The sequence below is a fragment of the Eriocheir sinensis genome, chromosome 4 (assembly GCF_024679095.1).
Source record: "Eriocheir sinensis breed Jianghai 21 chromosome 4, ASM2467909v1, whole genome shotgun sequence".
In the NCBI taxonomy this organism is placed as follows: Eukaryota; Metazoa; Arthropoda; class Malacostraca; order Decapoda; family Varunidae; genus Eriocheir; species Eriocheir sinensis.
The window spans coordinates 18,735,710-18,751,288 of NC_066512.1; the positions used below are offsets into that span (position 1 = coordinate 18,735,710).

Here is a 15,579-nt window from a genome sequence, read left to right on the forward strand (position 1 = left end):
CTGTTGTTTATGTAACTGAAGAAAGATTTCGGATTATTTTTACAGTTGGCTGCAATATTTTCTTCGTATCTACGCTTTGCCTGACCTACTAGTCTTTTTACTCGTCGCCTGGCATCATTATAAAGTCTAATGTTTTCGGGCGTGCCTTGTTCTTTCTTTAACCTGTAAAACAATTTTCTCTCATTGACTGATTGTTTAATTTCGCTATTAAACCACGGTGGGCTTTTATTAGTGTTAATTCGCTTCTCGCACAAGGGGACGAATGTGTTCTGCTGAGTGAGTAAGTGATTTTAAGGCTTAGCCAGGCTTCCTCTACGTTGCCGTCATCTGACAGTTGTATTTCTGTTAGATTTTGTCGGATTTCTACGAAGTTAGCTCTTTTGAAATTGGGCACCTTTACTTTATTTTCAGTCACTGATGATTGAGCTTTAATGTCGACGCGCACTAATTTATGATCGCAAGAACCGAGGTGTTCTCCTACCGTGACACTACTGATTAGGTTATCTTGGGTCGTTATAACAAGGTCGAGTATATTATTTTGTCGAGTTGGCTCAGAAACCATTTGGCTTAGATAATTTTCTTCTAGAAATTCGATCATTCTATGTGACTCGCCTTCTGTACCTGACAGTGTCGCCCAGTCGATATGGGGGAGGTTAAAGTCTCCTAATATCAGTGAATCGCTGTTATTAAGTGACTGCCTTAAGACGCTGTACATTTCAAGGTCGTCATCGAGTGATTGCCCGGGAGGTCTGTAGGTGACAGATATATTTAAGTTGACTTTTGCAATGTTTACTCGCACGCACAAATGTTCAACGTTACTGTTTCCCGGTGTTTTGGAGAGAGAGAGAGAGAGAGAGAGAGAGAGAGAGAGAGAGAGAGAGAGAGAGAGAGAGGGTTAGAGGGTGGGCTTACGCCAACCTCCGAGAGTCACCACGTGGGACACGAGAACGATGCTATCCCGTGGTGACGCAGTGGAGGTGCCGTGTTCCCGTACCAGCCAGCACCAGCGCACCTTTTCGGGAAGAGTCTGCCGGATGTGGAACATGTTCACGGCCTGTATACCAAACATCCGGGAGATGAACACCCAAAAAATAAAACTGTCGGCCCACCACTGGAGGGGCTCACTCCCCACCCCACTGACACTCGTGGTGGAGCAGTGACACGAGTGTAGTGTGCAGTGCGCTCACATATATTCTGTATTGTATGTTTTATTTTTTTATATTTTTTTATAGTATATATATATATATTTATTTTATAGTTTATGTAGTTATTTTTTTATATAGATTTTATTCTGCCCTTTGAATAGGCAGCACACGACAGTGCACCTTTGGGTATGCAAATATTATACATGTGCCTATGTTTAAATAAAAGAAAGAAAGAAAGAAAGAAAGAGAGAGAGAGAGAGAGTCTCACTGTGTGAGTGTGTGTGTGTGTGTGTGTGTGTGTGTGTGTGTGTGTGTGTGTGTGTGTGTGTGTGTGTGTGTGTTTCGAAGGAATATATATTTGAGAATACGTGGAAGAAGCTGAAGAAACTGGATTTGAGTATGATGGTGAGGAAAATAATGATGATAATGACGATGACGATGGGGAAGAGGAGAAGGGAGAGGAAGAAGGAAACGAGGGTGAAGAGGAAGAAGAAACGCGAGCCGGGGCAGCAGAGAGGGCGGGTGAGAGGCAGCAGCAGCATCTCACACATCCTCCAAACTTCATCGCATTTCTCTCTCCAAGTCCCGTAAATTACTTCAGCATCACGAACACACGCCTCGTCTTCTTCCTGTCCCCACACATCAACGAACCGGAGAAACGAGGCCGCTGTACACTGTTGTTGTTGTTATCTTTTATCAATATTATTACTATTCCTATTCCTGTTATTATTACCATTATTCTTGCTATAACTACTACTACTACTACTTCTACTACTACTACTATTACTACTACTACTTCTACTACTACTACTCATCACTATTATTATTATTATCATTATTATCACTATTATTATTATTATTGGTCGACCTCCCACACCCTCCTACGCCTCGTCCTTGCCCTTGCTTCCCAGAAACTCCTGCCGCGCCGCCCTCCGCCGCTCCTGCAGGTAAACCAAGTTAGCCTTCCGGTTAAGCGGGAAAACTTTGGCGGCCAGACGCGGCTTCACGGCGCGGGGGGCGGCGGTTCAAGGGAAGAAATGAGGGAGGCACCGTCGTCAGGATTTTCTTTTTTCCAAGTTTTCTTTTTCCTTGTCGGCAGCTGGTACTTCACCCTTCCCACCTACCTTCCTCTGCCCCCCGCTCACCCCCACCAGTCACCCTGCCATTTTCCTACGACAAGCACAAGTATAAGTTGGTGTTAATCTCTCGAGTGTTCGTGTGTTCGTGCGCGTCTACAAGGTGAGCGTGCTGTGGCAGCTTCCTGCCTGGTGGATCATCCTGATTACATTACCTCGTGCCAAGCTGATGCTAATGAGCCACCTTTGGTTAAGTTGTAAGGCAAGGCGCAGGTGGCTGACACAAGACACCTGTCGCGTGCGTCTGCCAGCTGGAGGGGAGAGGGAGGCCACTGGATGTCCTAGTCGGAATATTATTTTTCGTGACTACCTCAATATGCTGTACGAGTACATCCGCATTTCTCTACAGCACAGCCTCCTGCCACCACGAAAATGCAAGCAGTGAACACTGCGACATCTCTGAGCCGCAAAGCTTAATAAAAAGTTTGGTGCGCCGTCCCCGGCAAGAAGGAAGAAGGCCGCTAATATCCTCCGGTCCGCCTCGCCTCAAGGTGACGGCGCGGAGCTGCCCAGGAACCTTCTCACAACTTTTCCTCCTCTTAATTCCTGCAACATTCGTGATTTTAAATCTAACGTCCTCTTAGTGAAGCACAGTCTCTAAACCTTTTTCTCACTGTCTCGGGCGCCTGAGGCTGCCGGCACCAACCTCTGCTCTTTTTCCCGACCCTCCTCGTGCTCAGGTGCACACCAAAGCTGTCGTGTGTGTTTGTTGTGTGTGTGTGTGTGTGTGTGTGTGTGTGTGTGTGTGAGAGAGAGAGAGAGAGAGAGAGAGAGAGAGAGAGAGAGAGAGAGAGAGAGAGAGAGAGAGAGAGAGAGAGAGAGAGAAAAACTCGGCTTCTACCCTCCACATTAACCTCCCAAGATTTAATTGTTCATTTTAACTTTCCTTACTCTTTTCTTCCCCACATGGCCGTATTCGCCGCGTAAAATGCCAAGAAACGTTTATTATGAAATATAACATCTTACGCCATTCAGCTCTTTCGTTAAACTATATTTTCACGCTACTTCAGCTCAAGCGGCAAACTTTTCTCATCATTTTCAAGGACTAATTCGGTGAAAGCGCAGCTTTTTTCAGCTCTGGCGGCCGAGACAGACGAGGCAGTGACGGCCTCTCCGCCCCATGGGTGCCCTGAGGGGCCAGCACATCGTTCAAATTGTTCACATATTGTTGAAATGGTTTTAGGGTAATAGCGTTAAGGGTTACTTGCGGCATGGTAGTGGAGGCTTCCATCCGAGCATTATGCATTTGTTCTTCAGTTCAACTCCATCCCTGAGCTCTTCTTATATCAAACGCATGAGAGAAGCCAAGAAGTGTCGACAGAGGCCATACAAAAGCTCCCTACATGATACTGTCTCAAAGCCTCCAGCCTTAACAAACCCTCAGCCCTCCGCTATGACAGCTCCCTCCTGCTGCACCGGAACCTGAATGTCCTGCTGCGCGTCCTTGTTGATCCTCCCGGTGAGATCACGTCCTCGGTTGTCCTCAGGCGTCCTGCGGGGTAAGCTGCTTAGGTTCGGACTCTTCCTACACGGGGCCGCTGTTGCGTGCGCCTCGCCTTGTGTCTCGGCGGTTGCTGATTGTTTTCCTTTACCTTCCAAACAACCATGAAAGAAAGGTTTTATTTTATGTTTGTACTGCTTCCTGCAAACGTTTCCGACACGGGTCACCTTCCCTTTGGCTTCTTTCTCCTTTTTTACATTAGCTACCGCTGCCACATTAAATTTCTATACAGTTATGTTCTGGTTTTACAGTAACATTGTTTAAATATAACTGGACGTTACTGATTCTCTCTCTCTCTCTCTCTTTTGTCCCTGAGTACCGCCTCTGCGTCGAGGAGGCCTATACACACGCATTGTTAAAAGGGGTGCATTAAAAAGTTGTTTGTCTCATAATTATTTTTTCCCCCCTCACGGACCCTTGAGAACCTTCTCCATCTGTGCCTGAGGGTCGTAACGCTCCTCCTCTGTTGCTGTGATCGTCGGCAAAGCTTCTCACAATAACATTTCAACATGCTCTCGCTTCCTAGGGACCTGGAACTCTACATCATATTAGTCTTTGTATTAGTTCACTCCTTTGAGGTTTGTTATTCAACCTCAATATGGTATAAAATTGGTACTTTACGGTCTAATAAACGACGAAAGAACTCGTTTTTTCTCGTGTGCGCAGTTAGGAAACAGATTTTTCCGCAAGAGAAATGAGTACTGACAAGGAAAGGAGGCGCATTTTAAGGTTCCTCTTGCTCGGTGACCTACGCGAGGCGGCAGCGGCGCCTTGCACACCCACGGCCTATAGGGCCCTCAAGAGCCGCGATGTCACACCCATCACGTCTGTGCACCCCTTCTCTCCCCTCCCTTACGACGCAATGGCTCCTGCTTCCAACTTGCAAAAATCAAAATTTTCGCAGTAACTCGAACGCCAGACATCAGCGATAAGGTACTCTTGTCACAGTACAAGACACGCGGCGCGACGCTGACAAGGAGGAGGAACACGCTGAAATAATACTGTCGGGCACAAATATTTTGGAATTTTTTTGCTCCTCTCGCCCCGGCGCGTCACGCGACCCTTCCCAAGACGGTATCTGCGCCTCCCCGAGACGGAAGACAAAGGCCGGGTAATTAAACGTGACAGCCGAGAGCTGCCTTGTTTTTTTCCTTTCCTCCAACAATCATCGCTATTTTCATCTTATGGTTGATGGCTCGCGCGCCGTGTCGCCGCCGCTGCCCCATTTCCTCATCGATCGAGCAGCACCGTTGCAATCAAACAATTTGCAGGTGGCACCCCAATAGCAGCACCGCGGAGGAGCGTCCTGGGGCAGCACCCAACGCCGCCTTTCGAGATCACTGAGACGTGCACGGCGGGGAAACTCCAGACATCGATACTTGCATGACCGCAAGAGCCCAGGTGTGAGTGGGCGGGGTGCTCTGTGAGCGTGAGGACACAACCCGATGCTCCACAGTGGTGTTTTCACCATCAACAATATTCTCTTCTACATGAAAGACTGACAAAGGCATGTGAAAGGCGCCACACAGGACCCCGCCACCCGACTTGAACATTCGCCTTCGCCTCGAGGACGATAGTGTTATGCGACTGAAATTTCGTGTTGGGTGACGCTATTCCCCCCCCCCCCCCCCACACATACACACACACACACATACACAACACCACCACACGCTACACCCATAATGTTTTTCATAATCAGATATAGATGTTCAGTATTAAAATGATGTGACAGACACCTACAAAATTCTCCAACATACCAAGACACGAGCACAACACACTACAACAATAACATCTCGCCCAACAACCACCGCCACTTAACTCACTAATAAAAAGTCCGTTATTAAGATTTATCAGAATATTATATAGAGACAAAACCCTTCTTCACTATCCTTCCCTTTCCTGGCCGTCTCCTTGTTACATAACGCTGCCTTACGGAGAGTATACACATCAAACGCCGCGGAGGAGCGCCACTCTGGGCCGGGGAGAAGTTACAGCGCCTTTTTGTGGGCCACGCTAAGATGCACGGCGGGGAGACGAGACACATGGGCGGAGGAGGAGAAGGAGAAGGAGGAGGAGGAGGAGCGTGGGTAAGGCAGGTTAGAGGGGGATGAGGATTTATGGCTGTTTAGTGTTTTTGTTTATGGTAGCTAATAGAAAGGGAGGCTGGACGAAGGGGAAGATGGTCGGGTAGATATAAGAACATTAGGGCGGGAGTGAAAGGGAGAGGGAAGGTGTGGAAGAATAAAGGAAGAAACGAAAAGAGGAAGGATATGAAGAAAATAATAATTAGAAGCAGCAGGAGAGAGAGAGAGAGAGAGAGAGAGAGAGAGAGAGAGAGAGAGAGAGAGAGAGAGAGAGAGAGAGAGAGAGAGAGAGAGAGAGAGAGAGAGAGAGAGAGAGAGAGAGAGAGAGAGAGAGAGAGAGAGAGAGAGAGAGAGAGAGAGAGAGAGAGAGAGAGAGAGAGAGAGAGAGAGAGAGAGAGAGAGAGAGAGAGAGAGAGAGAGAGAGAGAGAGACGCACGCACGCACGCACACACACACACACACACACACACACACACACACACACACACACACACACACACACACACAAACGAATAAAGACTACTCGCATGTAACACATATACGTCATTCCTTCAAACTTTTTCTAAAATTTATCAAAATATTATAACGATAAATTTAGGGCATATACTACAGCCCCACGTGACCTCGGTGCTCAGCTCTGTCTCATTAGCCCTTGAGTCTGGGGTGGGTAAGAACCCGTAACCGCGGAACACAGGGCCAGTGTGACATCCAAGTTGCCACAGTTATGGATGGTCTTCATACTCCCTAAAAGTCCCTATTTTGGAGGGAGGCCATAAGTGTCCCCAGGTCGTACCCTGTTTTGGGGACGACTCAGAAGTATTTTAATGGCTCCTTCCTCCAACTTTTCTTTATCGACTTCTACAACGTTCGCTGTCTTCGCCATAATTTACTCTCTGTGGAACACTGTCTCTACCGGTCCCTTTTTCTTCCGTGGGACAGACTCGCGAAGCTACTGACATCACTCTCTATTTTTTTTTACAACAAGGGAGACAGCTCAAGGGCACAAAAAAGGAAACAATAATAAAAAAAAGCCCGCTACTCGCTGCTCCTAACTAACTGTAACTAAAATGTCAGTCCAAAGCGGGCAAAAATGCTGGCCAACATAAAACTCATTCTATCCCTAAATATACCTGTGCTGCACGGACGCACGCACGTATGCACACGCACGCTAAAACACACACACACACACACACACACACACACACACACACACACACACACACACACACACACACACACACACACACACACCACCGTCTGCACAAGCCAGTCCTCTCGCTAATCTTGTTGACACCGTGACCGTTTATGCAATTTAGCGAATAGTGGATCGCTGTGGTCAAGCCGGTGAATTTTGAACGCGATATTTATTTAATTTATTCCGTTAACTCGCTTGGGTGACGCTGGAGGTTTGTTCCGTTCCTTAACGATGCCGCTGAAGGTAAAATGTTTGTTGGGGGAAAGAAAATCAACTTGCATCTGCCTTGACTACTTGTTATGGAAAGTCAAGAGGATGTGAGTAGTGACAACAGACTATGGTGGCGAGAGATAGGGCGCTGAAGGAGGAGGAGGAGGAGGAGGAGGAGGAAAATGAGAAGGCGAAAGAGAAAAAGAGTGTGTATAAGAAGAAATGTAGAAGAAAGAGGAACGAGAAAGCGAAAGGAGGAGGAGAAAGATACAAAATGCGGAAGCGTCAGAGAAGACATTAAGGAAAAAAAGGAGGGAAACGGAGGGAGGAGGAGGAAGAGAAGGAGGAGGAGGAGGAGGAGGAGGAGGAATATGACGACAAGGAGAAGGAGGAGGAGGAGGAGGAGCGAAAGAACAGAAAGAGGAGAGAAAGGGGGTGAGAGATGGGAGATTGCCAGCGGGTCGCCCACTTGACTGGAGAATGCTTGTCTCCTCCTACTGATGAGGCAGTGATAGGTGGTGTGGTGGAGGGAGGAGGAGGTGGAGGAGGAGGAGGAGGAGGAGGAGGACAGGAGAAGGAGGAGGAGGACAGAAGGCGGAAGAGGAGGTGGTGGAGTAGGCGGCAAAGCAGAAGGAAAAGAGTAAGAAGAAGAAGAGATGGAGGAGGCGCAGGAGCAAGAGAATGAGTAGCCTCGGTAAGGGCGGCAGGTACAGACAAAGTAAAGGTCGTAGGCAGAACACGAGTCGAGAGGAAAAAACGGGGAAAACGAGGAGAAACAAAGTAGAGGGAATGAATTCGGAACACAGTGGATAGAGAGCACAGAGAGGCAAAGAAGATAGAAAGAAATGAGTAACAAGGTGAGGGGGAAGGTGGGGCGAAGGGGGCTGGCAGGGCGGTGATGGTGTTGGGCGTCCCGGTGAAGGAGGAGGATCGTTCGTCAGGCAGCGCCCCGAGGAGCCTCTTCAGCCCCTTGAGTGTGGCGCCGCACGATGGAGGTGATTGTACAGTAATGTTTCTTCCCCCCGAGGAGAGAAATCTCACAATTGTAATCGAATTGGACGCACCGGTGAAGAGATAGATCGTAAAAAACAAACACAAATAAAAAAGTATGAATGAAAACGTAGATTAAATAAACATGTAAGTCAATTAGTACGTGAATTCGCAAGTCTGCAAATATGAAGGTAAATATAAAAGTAAATACTGAAACCCATTAACAACGATCAGCTTTCCTTTTTACGCTACTTATGTTACTTTTTTATATTCTACGCTTCGGTTGTAAGAGCAAAACGCGTGCAATACAAACAACATTACTTTTATTTGTTTTTCGCCGCTGCCTCCTCGTGTTTGCCGATCACTGGGCGCCCCGCCCAGAATGAATGGGGCGGCGCGCGGCGGGACACCCAACACTGACCTGGCCCGTATCCTCGTTTGGCTCTCATAACAACAATTTCCAGAGGCCACAGAGGAGGTTCGTCTGGTTCTTAGGACTGTTTTTCACATTTACGGTGAGGAAGCCTTGTCAGACTATTACTAGGCTCATAAAACTACCCCATGGAAACACCAACACAACCTCTACCAAAGCCTTAGCAAATGTGGGGTGTGTGAGCCCCAAAATGTTCGAGACTATGAGCCACGTTACTGTAAAGCGAGAGCACATAGTATACACGAGAGGACATATTAACTGAGGTGAGCAAAGTGTTCAGGCAGGCCTCCCATCTTTCGCCTGATACAAGGAACACGAGTAAACACGAGGAACGGCGAGCATAAATTATAATGCCGGGAAGGAGAACTGGGTAAGACTGTACGCGTGCTCACACAGAGAACACATTAACTAAGCTAACCGCAGTGTTCACGCATTTCTTCCATCCTATCCTGACTCCATTGACACGAGAGGATATAAGGGTCGGCGGACATCAGTAAACGATACAAGGAAGGAAGGCAAGCCAGGTGTGATCGAACGCACGGCCACAAAGCCACACCTGTCCTCGCCGTCACGCAGCTTTACGGCCCGTTAGCGGCGCGGACTCACGGTCTGATTATGGCAAACGGCAAGGTTTTATTGGCCTCACAAACTCACCCTGCCCACCGCCCTCGCCACGGCCACTGCGGAGGAAGGCTTGCCGCAGGGAGCACCAGGGACGGGAGGTTGTTGTGTGTTTACTGGCGATCATACAGAGAGCTTATTGAGGTTACGTTGTGCTGAGCTTCGTGCTGTATGATGATAACTGTGATGAGAATGATTATGCGACGATGTAATACCTGACAAAAACAAGCATGCGAAAATAGTAGTATTGATAATGGAAATGATGATGATGATGATGGTGATGTCAAGTTCCCCTGCAATACACTGACTTTTGACTGCTATAGTAAGTCTGTCGACCTTCGCATCAATCCTGTGTGTGTGTGTGTGTGTGTGTGTGTGTGTGTGTGTGTGTGTCTGTGGATGCGGCGGTGGCGGTGGAGAGGTCTATTTTACCCCAGAAACATTGGTCGCGCCATCTCCTCTCTACTTCACCCAGAATACAGCAGGAGGCATGACACATCATCTGCATCAGGTCGCGGTCCTCCTCCTCCTCTTTCTCTTCCTGTTTCTCGTCTTCTTTCTTTGTCCTTCTCTTGTCCTCCTCCTACTCCTCCTCCTCCTCCTCCTCCTCCTCCTCTTTCTCTTCCTGTTCCTCCTCTTCTTTCTTTCTCTTTCTCTTGTCCTCCTCCTCCTCCTCCTCCTCTTTTTCTTCCTGTTCCTCCTCTTCTTTCTTTCTTTCTCTTGTCCTCCTCCTCTTCCTCCTCCTCCTCCTCTAGACGGTTTCATTCAGACGGTCTTTGAGGACACGATCGACTAGTCAGTCATCCCCACCACACCATCCACAAGAATGACTCAAACACGCCCCTGATAACACCTCCGAAACACGTTGTCCTTCCCATTACATCCCTTCCCTCTCCCCTACCCCCCTCCATAGTTCCTCACCGTCCTCGCCCGTATCCATTCCTCAAACGACTAAAGGACCGTCTTAACGTGGATAGACGAAGCTGTCAAGTCATTTTACGGGGCGGAGGAGGACAAGGAGGAGGAGGGGGCGGCGACAAGTAGTGATGGTGGTGTTGTTGATGGTGGTGGTGTTACTGGTGGTGGTGTTACTGGTGTTGGTGTTGGTGGAATTGGTGTTAGCGGTGTTGGTGGTTTTCGTGTTGGTGTTGGTATTGACGTTCGTGTTAGTGCATTTGGTGTTAGTGGTGGTGCTGTTGTTAGTGGTGGTGGTGAAGGAGAGGCGACGCAGGACAGCACAACGGAAAACGCCAAAAAAAAAAAGGGGGGGGCACCAAATAATACGTAAAGAAACAACAACCGCGAACAAAAACATCATGAAAAGCGCGGGAAGAAGTTTAATTAACAGAAGCCCAATAAACAAAAGACGACAATACCACACGAGGAGGAGAAAAAAACAATATCAACAACGTGCTCGACTTGGGAACGTACGAGAATGAATGACGATGCGAATTCAGAAACAGACACATTGATGAATAGAAAAAAACATACAGATTTCAGGAGAGGAAAAGTTAAATGGAAATAGATGGAAGAGGTGAAGAGAGTGGAAGAGAGAAAAGGATGATGATGAAGAATGATGGCAGTGATGATGATGAAGAGGAAGAGGAGTTGAAAGAGAAGAAGGAGGAGGAGGAGGAGGAGAAGGAGGAGGAGGAGGAACTGAAGAAGGTAGAAGATGAATAGGAGAAGAAATAGATCACCAGCACATTATTGAGTGTCAGCAATAATCGAAGGAGGAGGAGGAAGAAAAAGAAGAAGAAGAAGAAGAAGAAGAGGAGGAGGAGGAGAAGGAGGAGGAGGAGTGGATGAGAGACGAAGTTAAAGAGGGAGACGTGAGTAGTTCTGAGAATGGTGGAAGAAAATGATGATGATGATGATGATGGAGGTGGAAAAAAATTAGAAACTAACCACATACATACACCCACCCACACACATACACAAGCACACACACACACATTAGTACATTAACAACTCCAGCACTCCTGCCTTTTCGTTCATCACACACGCTTCTTCTCGTACGTACAAAAGAATCACCGAAGCACACAATGAAACACAGACTTATACAATGCATCAGCACCTTGAATACACGTGCGAAAAAGAAGAACAAGATAATCGATACAAGAATCTTCGCCATCGTCACGACTCCAATGACGTCACGCAGCCCCGCCAGGAGTGGAGGAGGAAGAGGAGGAGGAGGAGGAGGAGGAGGAGGAGGAGGAGGAGGAGGAGGAGGAGGAGGAGGAGTGGGGAGAGAAGAATGAGGGAGAGATGGAGAGGAAGGCAGAGGAGGATGACCTGTCTCTCTGCATCCTTCACTACATTATTCTCTCTCTCTCTCTCTCTCTCTCTCCTGTCGCCCGCCTCGCCGTCAAGCAGCGTCAGGTAGTCACAACGCACCCTTACGGCGCCTCAGGAACAATGCCTTGCCAAGACTCGTTGCCGCCGCCACCGCCGCAGCTGCCGCCCGCCTCCTGATGGTTCCTCGATCTTGCCTCGTTCAGTACAGCGAGAAACAGTGCAATGGAATCTGTTTTCTTGAACTGCAAAGTTTGAGAATGCACTTTTTCTTGACGACTTGTTTTTCTTTTCCAACATGCAGACGATAAAAGGCTTCTCATTCTCGACTGACTTCTTACGTGAGGTGTATTATGCTGCTTAGTGTGCAAGGCCTGAATGGCTTTACTAGGTAAGGGCGTTTGCTTGATACAGTAGTTGTGCTTCTGACACTTAAGTCACTATTCTTATTTGTTTTGCATGTGGCGACGAGGCATGAATGAGGCAGTTTGGCGTCCACAATTCACCCGTTGAAGTATCTGTACCCAGCACGGTGGTACGTCACAGTCAGCCTCACGCTTTGCAACGCACTGCACCGAGGCGTCTCCCTGCGTCTAGAAAAATCAAGAGTACCGTTCATGGCTCCTACACAATTAAAGCCTCAAACGACCACTCTACCAAAATACTGTAACAAGCATGCACAGCGGTCTGGTGAATATTCAATAACAACAAAAATATGTACCGTAGTGACAGCAAGAAAAACTGATTAAATAACATTAATGTAAAAAACAATAACTTTCCAGCAGCACCACAGAGAAGTAAGCCATCTTCCGAAAACACTTACGTAGCACAAAATGAAAACATCTATATACGACAGCAGTAAAGAACATCACTAACCTTCATATTCTCACAGAAAGAACACATCTTTATAAAACAACTCCCAGCAAGACAACTAACCCTTAACCTTCCTCTTCTATAGTCTAGACCCGCTAAGACAGACTAATGCTACACTGCGTGACGCGAATGAGAACGTAAGCCAACGATGTTTTGCAGAGGTACAGCAGCATCAGGGCCATTCCTCCCTCCTTTCACCCGTGTAATACCTCGCCGCTGATCCCTTGCACCGCCATGCTTCAAGGCCGCAGCTTATTCTCCCTCAAACTCCGCTCGGCAAGGTTCGGGGGGGGCCTCGTAACGCAGCCTGGACAGTGCTCGGGCAAGGAAAAACAAATTCGCCGCAGCAGAACCGCGCCAATTCTCCAAGTGTCAGACGCAGGTGTAGCTCGCGGGGGAAAAACGAAGCGAGCCTGAGTTTCTGTTTGCTGTTGGAAATGTATGGACACTTCAGCGGAGCAATCGTTTTTCCAGGTTATATAAAGGCCCCGGCGGATACGTTGTGGGCCAGGAAGTGAGCGTTACTGCGAGGCCATCCAGTTTCGGTGCACCTGAATTGTGTAGCGTTATTTTTTGTATCTTGAACTAACGCAACGATAAACTAAAAACTGTCACTTCTGATTGCTGGGGATCCCTTTTGTGGTGATTGTTCGGACGGTAACCATATGGGACTCGCTCTAGTAGGGCCACAAGGGGTCCTCAACGGTAACCAAGTGGAATTTGCTCTAGTACGGCCACAAGGGATCAACATTCGTCACTCATGGGTATGGGTTGAGTGGGAAAGTTAAAATCCAATAGGCTAGACAGAGTACATATAACATTCGCCGCCCTGCAAGTCTTACTCATACTTCAGCGTTTGTCTTTGTCTTCACTTATCTCTTAAAGTATTCCTCTTTCAGTTTCCTTCGCTACCCTTCCCTCTTTGCTTTCCCTTTCTCTTCCTTTTCTTCCCAGTCCTTACCTTTCTCTTCTTTTCCCTGCTTTTCTTTTTCCTATCTTTCCCTTCCCTTTCTTTCCCCTCACTCCCTCTTCCTTCTCTTCCGTTTCCTGCCTTTCCTCTTTCTTCCCTTTTCTTCTCCTCTCGTTCTCTCCCTTTTCCTCTCCTCCCTTCCATTCCCTTCCTATCCTTCCCTTCCCTTCTTTTCCTTTCCTTTCCTCCTCCTTCTTTTTCCTTTCCTGCCTTTCCTCTTCCCGTTCTCTCCCTTCTTTTCACTTCAATTCCCTTTCCTCTCCTTTCCTCACGTCCCTCCCCTCCCCACCACTCACCTGACGGCCGGCACCTCCAGGATGTCCCACTCCACAGACCGGTAGAACTCGGACAGGTCGACGCCGATGTCCACCACGTTCGTACCCTCCATCTCGTCCACGTGGCGTAAGTCGACCTGCGGAGGAGGAGGAAATATCAAAATGGGAACCGAAGATAAAACGTTGATACTTATGTGACGAGATGTGCGTCCACTGATGAAACGAATGACTGAGAGAAAAAATAACGTTCGAGTAGTAAAAGTTTAACACTCAAAATGAAAAAAAATCCATTATCAAAGAAAATGCTTTAAGAAAATAACATCAAAGTAGGAAATGAAGACAAAACGTTGATAATTGTGTGACTAAATGTGCATCAGCTGATCGAAAGAATAATATTAATAAAGAATAACGTAAGATTTAACTACAGCTTTTGAATTGTAGAAGTTTAACACTCAAAATATAAAAAAAGAAACAATCTATAATCAGCAAAATTCCTACAGAGAAAATAATAGACAAAATTAGATAAGCAGAAGCAAATACAATAATAATAATAATGCTACTACTACTACTACTACTACTACTACTACTACTACTACTACTACTAATAATAATAATAATAATAATAATAATAATAATAATAATAATGATAATAATAATAATAATAATAATAATAATAATAATAATAATAATAATAATAATAATAATAATAATAATAATAATAATAGTAATGATACCGACACTACCTATATGTATCTAAATCTAACACTGTGAACACCAACATAAAGCTGACTGCCGCGCCACCAACAACCCACACAAGCGTCACGTGAAGGTGTTTAATACAGTCAGCCTTTGACTCGCACGCCCAACACGCCTTAATTAGTACACATTTTTCATTCCTAATTAGTCAGCGCCGTCGCCTGAAAAAACAAACGAGACCGAACAAAAAAAAAACATCCGTCGAACTTTGAGAGGAGGTAAAGATGAAGAAAAAAGAGAAAAGAAAAAAGGAAAACAAGGACAGACGAACGGTAAGGGTGACGCAGACAACGCAAGAGGCAATGAAGGGGGAAATAAATGGAGGGTGGAGAAAGGGGAAATGGGGAGGAAGAGGAAGGAGAAAGGTCGAGAGTAGCCAGTTCTCCCCAGGGCAGTTTTAGGAGAGAGCACAACTTCCCCGGGGAAATTCCAGCAGGAGAGGAAGGGAAGTTTTAGGCCCCGGCGTCCAGAGTTAGTGAAACACGGGTGGCGGACGCCGTGGAGTTATACGGGACGGAAAGACGGGAGCGGCCAACTTTACCCATCCTGCCCATAGCCGCCGCCATCCTGTTACGGCGGACAGGTATCACCACCCACCTGGCTGCCCGCACACAATGGCGACTCTCTCTCTCTCTCTCTCTCTTCCTTGCGCAACAAATCCTACGAAGAAAGTCTTTCCACCCTTAACATGTTCTCTCTTGAGAAACGTCGCCTCCGAGGAAAACTGATCGAATGTTTTAAAATACTTAATGGTTTCACGAATGTAGACAGAACTAAATTGTTTATGATCGATGACACTTTGCGAACGAGGAACAATGGCACAAAACTCAAATGTAGACAAGTAAATTCAGACTGCACCAAATTTTTCTTCACCAACGTTGTAGTGCGAGAATGGAATAAGCTCCCACCATCAGTGGTCCAGTGTAACACGATTGACTCCTTTAAAAACAAGCTCGACCGTCACTTCCTTGAACTTAATATTAACTAGAGTAGAAAAGCAACGTTTTGTAGCCATCTGATTAATGTAAAATCACTTTGTTTAAGAACAGACCACCTAGTCTGGACCATGGGGTCTATGGTCTGATTTTCTATGTA

General features: G+C 46.9%; 1 protein-coding gene across 3 annotated transcripts in view; it reads right to left on the reverse strand.

The window, feature by feature from the left end:
- Positions 1 to 15,579, reverse strand: part of LOC127009372 (acetylcholine receptor subunit alpha-like) — a 93,005-nt gene that overhangs the window by 24,597 nt on the left and 52,829 nt on the right. For all 3 annotated transcript variants that reach the window (XM_050882405.1, XM_050882413.1, XM_050882395.1), the window contains exon 4: positions 13,750 to 13,865. In XM_050882405.1, the coding sequence (XP_050738362.1) occupies positions 13,750 to 13,865 (116 nt within the window). The remainder of the gene's footprint in view (positions 1 to 13,749; positions 13,866 to 15,579) is intronic.